The 10,649-nt window shown below is 33.9% G+C and overlaps 3 protein-coding genes across 3 annotated transcripts; 2 read left to right on the top strand and 1 right to left on the bottom strand.

Moving 5' to 3' along the window:
• Positions 1 to 769: 769 nt before the first annotated feature.
• LOC7460440 (uncharacterized) lies at positions 770 to 1,333 on the top strand. The gene has a single exon (XM_002301461.4). It carries the CDS (start codon positions 770 to 772, stop codon positions 1,331 to 1,333), a length of 564 nt encoding a protein of 187 aa, XP_002301497.2.
• A 1,323-nt stretch (positions 1,334 to 2,656) lies between these two features.
• Positions 2,657 to 4,187, top strand: LOC7478860 (eukaryotic translation initiation factor 4B1). The gene is made up of 2 exons (XM_024596147.2): positions 2,657 to 3,081; positions 3,314 to 4,187. The coding sequence occupies exons 1-2, from the start codon at positions 2,870 to 2,872 to the stop codon at positions 4,059 to 4,061; spliced, it is 960 nt and encodes a 319-aa protein (XP_024451915.2). The 5' UTR covers positions 2,657 to 2,869; the 3' UTR covers positions 4,062 to 4,187.
• Positions 4,163 to 7,400, bottom strand: LOC7478861 (phosphoribosylformylglycinamidine cyclo-ligase, chloroplastic/mitochondrial). Its single transcript, XM_002302713.4, has 8 exons — positions 6,917 to 7,400; positions 6,574 to 6,668; positions 6,396 to 6,497; positions 6,239 to 6,298; positions 5,354 to 5,526; positions 5,117 to 5,219; positions 4,858 to 5,016; positions 4,163 to 4,690 (listed from the first exon to the last, which is right to left on the bottom strand). Exons 1-8 carry the CDS (start codon positions 7,245 to 7,247, stop codon positions 4,526 to 4,528), a joined length of 1,188 nt encoding a protein of 395 aa, XP_002302749.3. The 5' UTR covers positions 7,248 to 7,400; the 3' UTR covers positions 4,163 to 4,525.
• Between the last annotated feature and the right edge of the window lie 3,249 nt (positions 7,401 to 10,649).

The raw sequence follows: 10,649 nt of genomic DNA, 5'->3' as shown, positions 1-10,649 counted from the left end.
TTTAACACTCAACCATCGCCCGCTTCATTTACCCTTTCATAGTGAAGTCTACCACTGCTACGAAGTTACTTGGAAAGATACTAATTAACTTAATTTTACCAGAAAATAAAACATTAGTTGTAACATTCATTACAATACTGACGGACAGTACTTCACATATTATTTAGAATTTCAAGAATTCTTTAGAAAAACTGTCAAAATTAATAATTTATCATTAATGTATTTAATTACTGCTTAAAAACTTGACTGAAATCATGATGCAAGAGAAAAACACCATATTTGTTGAAAAAGAAGAAAGAAAGAAAATTCGTCTAAAGAAAGTTAAAGATTTCTTACCAGCAATGTTTCAAATTCCAAATTCCCAAAACCGTATAAAAATATAGCGGCCGATGACGGTTGTTGAGTGTTGGGACAATGGCATGGGTTAGATTTGGAATTAACTAAAACTCCAGCTTGAAGCCCCCGCGGACAACCTATTTCCCACATGTCTTCACTGCCCACAGCTCACATTTCAACGCCAGCTGCGTTCGGCTTTCCAAGGAAAATGATAAACAACTCTCTCTCTCTCTCTCTGCACACCGCGTCTTAAAAAACCCACGCATATAAGTGAGCCATCGTCGGTACCATTTTCATTCAGCAACTGAAAATATCAAATAGAAACAGTTTTTTGTATTAGAAAGCTTTCACTGCCAACAGAACCTTCAATCTCGACCTCAGTCTCTTTTCACGCACAATATAGCTACTTTTTGCTACTGAACTAGATCTGAAAATGCCGAAGAAAAATGGCAATGATGTTGCTCATAGAGCATGGAACATCCTGCGCCTAGCATTGTTGTGGGCAAGAAAAGGTGGTGTTTTCAAGAGGCGTTTGATAATGGATCATCTACGAGTTGTGCGTAAGTTTCTTAAAAGCCTGGGACAACATACTTCTCGCAGGCGCCAGCTATATTATGGAGAGCACGAACTCTCTTTCGACAAGACCCCCATTTTCCACGTCAAGATGCATCGCCCAGCCTCCATGCGATTCAACATCCCTTGCATAACCCCACAGGTTGACTTTGACTACGATTTTGATGGTGAAGTTTGCGAAGATGATATTCAGCAAGATGGATCAGTTTATGAGTGCTATGATGGAATGAGGAGGAGTTTCTTATTAAAAGGTGGAGATGAAGAAGAATACGAAACTTGTGAAGAGAAAATTCCAGCAGAGGAAGAAGGGATTGATATGAGAGCGGAGGAGTTCATAGCTACGTTCCGCCAGCAAATGAGGCTTCAAAGACAGATCTCGTATCTACAGTACCATGAAACACCCAAAAAAGGAACAAGCGGATGATCTCAGACATCCACTGTCTTCTGAATAATTTTCTCTACAACGTTTTTGGTTGCCTTTGTTGTTAGCGGATTTAGCGCAGTTTCAGGACTTTTTTCTTTTTTGTGAAAGAGGCGTTGCTGCATTGTGTAAATACCGGAAACTTCCATTGATTTTTGAATAATTATGCTTGTATCATCGTGCTTGCATTTTATTTTTGAATAGATATTTCAAGAAGAAAAAAAGATGAAGATGTTCCATTGACTCCGAAATTCGAAAAGATATATGCTGAACAGGAGAAAATATATACATCGTGAGATATGGAGATCAAGTACAGACAGTGCGCAGGGACAGACAGCCACTTTTTTTTTTATATATAATCCGGGGTGTTCGGGTCAGCTTGCGCGTACCACAGCTATTTCCCGGGTCTACTGAATATCCTGCAAGCCCAGTAAACAGGTAAGACACCGCGGGATTGACAGGCATGTACATGAAGGGTCGAACTCGGAACGGGAGCAAAGCAAACCTCACTTATTGACCACTGAGCTAAACCCTCAAGTCCACGACCACTTTTTTAAACTTACTGGAATCGGCCTTAAGAGACCATAAGATTTCCTGTCATGGTAGTCTGTTACTTGAGTTCATCAAGCAGAAAAAAAAGCTAAAAATATAGATGCAGAAGGAAACAATTTCAACCAAAATTTGTTGTGTAAATTTTGTTGAACATTAACACAGATATTTAAAATATTTTATTATATATATAAGATGTCATAAATAAAAATTAATTCACGTGATCTATTAAGAGTTTTTAAGTCTTCTTCGTATACACTTAAAATCTATAAGAAATTAAACTTAGATCAAAACCTAAATTAAGAAACAATTACTAGTTAATTTCTTTGAAATTCTTCACCCTTGGGCTTTATTAGTCTTTTTAAGAAGGGAGTAAGTTGTTATGTTCTTTGTAAAGTCAATAAAGCTACGAGACTAAATTCACTCATATTGCGAATCTGTCTAGTTATAATTTTGAAATATTAAAAATAAAATTAATTTTAAATTTTTATTTATTTTTTTAAATTATTTTGATATCTTAATATAAAAAATAATTTAAAAAAATATATATTATTTTGAATTAACAAGTTTAAAAAACATTAATGGAAAATAAAAACTAAAAAAATAAGTAGGAAACTGAAATTGAAAAATAAAAAACATTCTATATTACTAAAAACTCCCTATGATTCTCTCTTATTCCTTTTTTCGTGGTTGATTATATTTGTTAAATATAAACTATTAAGTAATCATGGAATTTTTTTAACAAAATGTGAGAAGATTTTGACATTTGACAATCATAATAGAGAAAATTATAAAATTACAAGGCTACCCTTGTGCTTGACATAACAAAACAATTATGCATTAGCTGGAAATTTCGAATAAATTACCCTTGTGGTTTTACATAAATGGCACCTTAGGGTTGCGCGATTGAATCGGAAAGCTCCAAAGCCTCGAACTTTTGAATTTGAAACAGCAAAGAGCCGTTGGAGTTGAGAAACACACGTAGAGAGAATGGCGGATAGCAGGATAAAAAATGTCTCTGCAGCGTTTTCGTGGGCAGATGAGGTAGAGAGAGAAGAGGAAGAACAAGCTCGATTTCAGGAGCACCAGAAGCAGAAGCCAGACCCTTTTGGCTCTGCCAGGCCCAGAGAAGTTGTTCTCCTGGAAAAGGGAATTGATTGGAGAAAACTCGACATCCATCTTCAACAACCTTCTCACAAAAGGTACTAATGTCTTCCTGTTTACTGGTACTCAAAAGTAAAGACTTGAAAGATTGGAGGAAAATAAACTCTTAACCTTTTCTTTTCTCTTCTCTTATATGGAGATTAGTACCGATCCGATTAGTTTTGACATCTGTAAGATTTGCATATGGGGATTTTAATGGCTAAAATATTTGAGTTCTGTTTCATGCCCGTAGCTTGATAACCATTCAGTGTAATCATAATTATTGTACAGGCAGCTGGATCCTCCTTATGGGAAGCAATGCAAGGAAAACATCCCTGCCTTTGCTGCTCCAGGCATCGACAGGATACCTTCAGTTACCCCAAGCAAGAGCCTAAAAACTGAACTGGAAGATGCAAATTCGGAGCTGAAAAGAAGCGAAATTTTGCGGGTTCCTTTGGCTACAGAGAGCCAGATTCCTGCAACATTCGTACCTCCTCTAAGATATCCACCTAAAAATGTCATTCCTAGTTTGTCCGAGTCTGGCTTTCATTATTATCTACAGGAATTAGACAAAGGGCAGCAAGGTTTTCAAAGCAAGCTGCCCCTAAAGCCTGGGAAAGAGAATACATTTCATCAGCAAGTGCCACAGAGGGATCGCAGCTTTCAGAACTTGAATCAGGGAAGCCACACTCACCCTCACTATCATCGACAAATATTGCAAGCTGAGCAAAGGAGCCAGATGGAGGATAAAATAAGTTTCAGACTGTGGCAATCGGATGGTAGTGGCAAGAACTTGAGGAAACCAGCAGCTAGTAGATTACAGCAAGATTCAGATTCGGCTACTGAGAACCCTGGCAAAAACCTTCAAGGAAATGATGCTGTTAGGCAGGGGGGTAGGCAGATTTTGACAAAATCCTCTTGTGCTGGAGGTACAAACAACATCAAACAGAAGAATGGCGTGGAAAGATCCGTTGCTAATAGATCAAGCGGAACAAAATTCAATGTAATGGTGCAGGTAAGAAAAAGGCGGGGGAACTAAGTGAGGAACACATGAAACTAGCTGTGAGAAAGGGTATGAAAAAAGCAGGGGAAATCTCGATTATTCAGTGTTTGCTTTCAATAATAAATCAATCGTCCCAATAAAAAAAGCACTTCAATTGTATTATTAGCAGAGCATGACAAACCACCATTGATTTGGGCTCGGTTACCCACCTAAATTTTAAGATTTTGAAAAGGTAACCTGGAAATTCTCTCTTTTTTTTAGAATACCCAGCAACTTTTCAGAAAATAAAAAAGCACAAATGATAAAGGCATTGTCAAGTGAGGATCGGTCATCAGCCATGGATTACATTGAGTCTACAAATGTAAGATTTTTTGTCCCACCATCTGTCTTGGCACTAAGATTTTTGGTGGCAGCTCATGTGACAGGAATAAAGAAAAGCCGTTAATCTCTATATCTCTCATCTCCGCATGCACGTACATGTTTAAACATGTGGTAGTATTTTAGTGATAGCTCACTCCTTCACCATGTACAACCTCACCAATGCGATATGCCTTATGTTGTCCCTCCTCAAGAATTCTGCGAGATGCTTCCTCGGTCATGACCAGAACCATCCCAATGCCCATGTTAAAAGTCCGACTCATCTCAGCATCTTCTATTCTTCCAGCCTGAAATAAGAAAACGATAGAAAAGGAAATAAATACCACCGCGTCTCTATTTTTATTTACAACAAACATAACCTCCAAGATCTACCAGTTAATCAAATTAAATACTCACACGTTATTGGGTCAATCTAACATCATAATCCAGCATTTATATGTAAAACACAATTTACCTCTTGGATCCATTTGAAAAGGGTTGGGACTTCCCATGAATCCTTGTATATAAAAGCTCCAAGGCCTTTCGGGAAAACTCTTGGTATGTTATCTGTAAAACCGCCTCCAGTGATGTGAGCTATGCCCTTTACACCGCCCTTGCTAATCAAATCAAGCACCTTTTTGAAGAGGAACAGTTTTTCTTTTAGCATAAAAATGTAGTCAATTCAACGATATTAATCATAACAATGTGAAAGGGAAACAAAACTTGAATGAAACCTGCTTGACATAGATAGAAGTTGGAGCCATAAGAGCTTCACCCAAAGTAACACTTCCACCAGGAAGTTGGTCATTCAAAGACAAGCCACTCTGAGCTAGAACCCTACAAAAATAGGCAAGCATTCATCAATTAATATTCAATGCAAGGAACTAAAAAGATCATACCGCTGTAAACAGGCATCAATGATGTTTTAATGCATGGAGAAACAAATAAGAATTCCTCAAACCAACACCAACCTTCTTACAAGAGAGAAACCATTGGAATGGACTCCACTCGATGGCAAACCAATGAGAACATCCCCGGCCGCAATGTTTTTCCCATCAATCACTGATTCCTTTTTTACAATGCCAACAGCAAACCCGCTAAGGTCATACTCACCTTCTGCATAGAAACCTGGCATCTCTGCAGTCTGGAAGGAATTTAACAAAACCATTGAGGTCGAAGGAGAGTTGTAAGTTTTGGTGAAATTATGATCACATGTAGAGGGAGGAATACGAGTCCACCAAGACTTTTAGTGTCAGCAAATTTGACCTCATAGCATGCATTAGGTAGGTCTATTCCTCAGATAGCACGACCATAATAGGACAAAATAAAGCAAATGAATAGAGAATTTCCATAATTATCTACTTATACAAGTTACCATGCCATATCCTCTTACATGATGCAACACACATACATCTAGCCTCTGACCATCCCTAGCCTAACAGACAATCTCTTCCAAACCAGCATCTTATTTTGTCAAACAAAAATTATCCCTTCAACTGTAGACGATTTCTTTGTTGCTGACGATTGTTCATGAAAAGATAATTGGGCACTTGCTATTTCAGATGAACATTTCAAGAACTCTCTAGAGTACGACCATTTCACATGAGGCAGAAACTTGTGATGTGTCAAGACAGGCCAAATGTACTTAATAGGATAGTTCAATGCAAACCCATCTTTCATATACAAAGATTTAGCAACACCATATTGGTAATTGCCACTATTGTGTAAAATGACTGCAATAACCTTGTTACTGCAAAAATAAAAGCTACGGTGACTACAACGTCAATCTTCAGATGCAGCATTACACGATGCACTGAAAGGTAGACATCCACCAGTAAAATATAAAGAAAGAATACCTCTCCCCCTAAAAGAGTGCAGTCCGATTGTTGACAACCATCAACTATGCCTTTAATGACCTAAATCAAAAGAGCAGGAAAATCTTATTCAGCTGAAGTTTTTTTTTTTTTTGCACAGATACCATATTAACTCAGTAAACCATGCAATTATCAATACCTTTTCAGCAAGGTCAACATCAAGGCGGCTTGTAGCATAGTAATCAAGAAAAAACAAGGGCTTTGCACCGGAAGTAACAATATCGTTTACACTCATAGCAACCTGCAGCAGGAGAAGTGAATTAGGAAGCAAATCAACAGCAGCAAAATGCATGTAACAAGATTTATCCAGACTTTACCAGATCAATTCCAATGGTTTCATGGATTCCAGTTTCAAATGCAAGCTTTAGCTTAGTCCCTACACCATCCGTACCTGCAACTAGGTACGAATCCCCTGTGTGCAAAAACTTTAATCAGCACAATAACAAAACACACACAAGGACAAAAACAAAGGTCTTAGCATCACTCTATCCCCCCAGTTCCCAGTGCGTAGGCCTAGCCTATAAGGAGAAAAAAAAATTGAACTATAGCAGTCAGCATGAAAACAATCTGTAGCCTCATAGATTTTTCACAATCAATTAAGTTCACAACCAAGAGCAGAGAGAGCCATAAGCGAAGGGGAAAATCTAAAAGAAAGCATACCAAGAGGGAAAAGACCACCAAAACCACCAATCCCAGGAGCCATCTTTGCAATTCGCCGAACAAGCTCAGACCCAGCATCTATATCCACCCCAGCATCCTTGTATGTAAGTCCTCCACCAGCCCCATCACCGCTTTTGCTGCTATTTTCCTTGGACATCGAACTATTGCTTGTAGCTCTCACTGAAAGAAGCGGAAATCTATCGGAAAAGCGATTAAATGTGCATCTTCCTTTGGGTTGTTGAGTGGCCAAGGGTTTATTAGAAGAGGGTCTAATTGAAGCTGCAATCGCACGCGATAGCTCAGTGTTTGATGCTATGCTAGTAGTAGCCATGGGAATGATGGGGGGAGAACCTAAACTGGGGAGGTTGAGGCTCACCTGTATTGGTGGAGCTATGGGAAGTGGAGGAGGCGCGGGAATTGGGAAAGCAGGGGTTAAGGTAGGGCTTTTCAGATGTTGGGTTGTTTTTATTTTTTATTTTTATTTTTTCGTTGGAGGTAACTGGTAAGGGCATTATAAGTCCTTTTAACTTCTTTTTTCCTTCATAATTTTGTATCTAACTAGGTATGTAATTTTAGCAAAAATAAATAAATAAATATCTAAGCTTTTAAAATTTATTTTACAAAAAATTAATTATAAATCGAAAAGCCTATGAGAACTATTTGTGTCAATAAATATAAAAAATAAAATGTTAACATATTTATTCAACTCGTTTAGTTGTAGGTTTAATAATTTTTTTCTAACATGAAAAAATTAATATATAGATTTTATTAACACGGTTTTTTACATAAAGTAAAAAAACATAATCATAAATCATAAAGTTGACGCTTACATATAATAAAATATAATAAAGATTATATGTATTAATAAAAATATATAAGATCTCAAGTTAATTTTTAACATAGTTAGAAAATGAAATAATATTGCAATTGCTATAGTGAAATACTATTTTCATATTTTGTGCAGAATAAATTTTCAAAAACAAAAGGTGTAAAGAAAAAAATATTAAAAACAAATTACAAAAGAATAAAAAAATAAACATAAAGAATGGCATAGATAGGCCAAGTGTAAAGAATAAAAAAATAATTTTTTTCAAAAAAATATAAAGAAAAAAAATAAAAATTCTAAAAATACATTAAAATCATGAATTTGGCATGCATGTTATAATTTTTTAAAAAAGATATCGGGTATATAGACTGCTTCAATGTGTTTTCTTACATGAAAAATTAAAAGTAACATTTAAAAAATCTATGCAATGATCAAACTAAATAAATTGATAATCATTTATATAAATAATAAAAAAGTCGTTAACAACAAACCTGATTATGTTTACTAAATTTTTTTATTTAAATAAATAAAAGATAAAGACACCTTAAAAAACTCATGGCTTAAACGATAAATACAAAAAAAATAACTAAATAAACCCACACCATAAAAGGCCAAACACATCAAAAAAAATATTAGGAACGACATCTAATATGATGGAAACATATAAAAAAAAGCCTCAAGTGAACCCCATATCTAACCCGGGTGAACAAATCAAACACATGACTTAGGACATGAAATTTGGACAACCCCATAAATAACAAAGCGAAAAAATGCTGGCAAAAGAGATATTTGAAAAAATACTTTAAAAAAGACCAAATTCGATCTGGGCTAATCTTTTAGATCTATGACTTGAGTCATGAGACCAGAGTGATCTTATTAAAGGCAAATCTGAAAAAACAAAAAAGTAAAATTCTTAACCAAACAAATATTGAGGGGTGAAATTAAAGGGAAAAGATCAATAAAAAAAACAATGCAAAACAAAACAAATAACAATTAAAAAAATTAGGACTAAATTCGACATAAAAACCAACTGAAATTAATGTTAAGGGAAAATTTAAATGAAATTAAATATTTAGGGATGGAATTGAAAAAAAAAAAACAAATCAATTAAAAAATAATAAAAAATAACAATTAAAAAAATTGGCACCAAACTTGACATAAAAATTCCATGAAAAGAAATATTCAAGGATGAAATTGAAGAAAAACATGTAAATCAAGAGAAAGATTGAAAACCAAAAAAATAGCAATTAAAAGAATGAGGACCAAATTTAATAAGAAAAACTAACAAAATCAAACAACTAGGGACGAAATAGAAAATAAAATCCAATTAGAAAAAATCAATATAATTATATAAAAAATTGCAATTAAGAGAAGAAGAATTGAATCAAAAGAAACAAAAATTGAGGGCTGGTATAATTTTTTTCATGACCAGTATGTAATCTGAGGAAGAAACAGAAGGAAAAAAAGAAAAAAAAACAAAGAAAAGTCAATTAGCACTAACCAAACCTCACTATTAGAGACGCATCACCTAGAAAGGAAAGGAACGTCGAGATATATCAAATGATGTGGTTGAAGCTTGATTTCAACCACCATTGTCAGCCGTACGCATCAACGATCTTTTTTATGTGTACAAACCGAAAATGCTCATATGATTAAACAACAGCAAAAAAAAAAAACCCATGAAATTATAACCAAACCCTTGAAGTCAAGGCTAAAAAACTTGAATGGCAAGAGTAATGGAGTAATTTAAGTGTTCATAAAATTATATATATAAAAAAACAAAAACAAAAATGCTCATAAGACTAAATAACATAAAAAAATCATTAGGAAATTACAATCAAGCATCTGAAACCAAGGCTAACAAACTTGCATAATAAAGGTACCTACATAATTCAACTATTTATGATAAAATTAAAATTACCATACGACCCATGGACCAAATGTTCTATTGCTTAATTTTTAAGGGCAATACAATAATTGCATTTTTATTATAAAAGTAAAAAGATGGTGTTGCCCCAAACAAATCAAGAACGATAAATTAACCGTGTGTAGAGATTATCTTACCCCTAAAGTAAAACTTTAAAAATTAAAGAATAAAAAGTAAAAAGATAATTTCACTATAGTCCTAAACACATTTCAACGTGGGTGGACTACAATAAAAAATATATATGGTTTAGTATTTCACTTAATTAAAAATCAATCGTCCGAGTTTCGAAAAGTAAAATGTAATTTTTATAAAAATAGATTAAATATATTTTACAAGTAATGCTTTTGGAATGGAATGTTGTTTATTATATTTTTTGAAAAAAATATCTATTTAAAAATTAACCAACCTTGATAATTTTTACATAATAATTGCATGGTTAATAACCTTAAATATTTAAAATTAAATAATATTTATTTTATTCTAAATAAATTAGCTCTTAACTTATATAAATTTTAATTAAATCATTCAGTCATATTTTGATTTTTGTTTCTTATTTGTTTTATGATATATTTTTATTTTTCACATATATTAAGCAATTTATTTAGTTTTAACACACAAAAAAATTATTTTTAATGGTAATTTTAATTCAAATAACATAGTAATAAATTATCAACAATTAAAGTGATTTGCACAACATAGCAATTCATTACCAAACAATTTGATATGTTTAATTTTGTAAACATGATCTAAACTTTAATTTATTATTTGATAGTCTTAAATGGATATCTTGTGTGATAAATTTGATGCAAAAGATCCATTTTTCCGCTCTCTCCGCATTTTATCTTTAACCCTAATACTAAATAAAGAATCAAAATATAAAAAAAAATACAAGAGAGAAAATAGTGAAAACGGATCAAACCGTAAAAAAAAGTTAAAAAAGAGAGAAGAACCTCTCAATTGAAATTAGAGGTTACTTCTAA

The sequence above is a fragment of the Populus trichocarpa genome, chromosome 2, assembly GCF_000002775.5.
Source record: "Populus trichocarpa isolate Nisqually-1 chromosome 2, P.trichocarpa_v4.1, whole genome shotgun sequence".
Taxonomy (NCBI): Eukaryota; Viridiplantae; Streptophyta; class Magnoliopsida; order Malpighiales; family Salicaceae; genus Populus; species Populus trichocarpa.
This window is presented reverse-complemented; position numbering and strand designations above follow the sequence as displayed.

What these genes read in the sequence shown, in the direction of transcription:
- LOC7460440 (XM_002301461.4), top strand. Translation starts at nt 770, where the DNA reads ATGCCGAAGAAAAATGGCAATGATGTTGCTCATAGAGCATGGAACATC.
- LOC7478860 (XM_024596147.2), top strand. Translation starts at nt 2,870, where the DNA reads ATGGCGGATAGCAGGATAAAAAATGTCTCTGCAGCGTTTTCGTGGGCA. An exon ending in CAACAACCTTCTCACAAAAG is followed by an intron (nt 3,082 to 3,313) that starts GTACTAATGTCT and finishes ATTATTGTACAG; the next exon opens with GCAGCTGGATCCTCCTTATG.
- LOC7478861 (XM_002302713.4), bottom strand. Translation starts at nt 7,247, where the DNA reads ATGGCTACTACTAGCATAGCATCAAACACTGAGCTATCGCGTGCGATT. An exon ending in AAACCATTGGAATTGATCTG is followed by an intron (nt 6,498 to 6,573) that starts GTAAAGTCTGGA and finishes CTCCTGCTGCAG; the next exon opens with GTTGCTATGAGTGTAAACGA. An exon ending in ATGTTGACCTTGCTGAAAAG is followed by an intron (nt 6,299 to 6,395) that starts GTATTGATAATT and finishes CTTTTGATTTAG; the next exon opens with GTCATTAAAGGCATAGTTGA.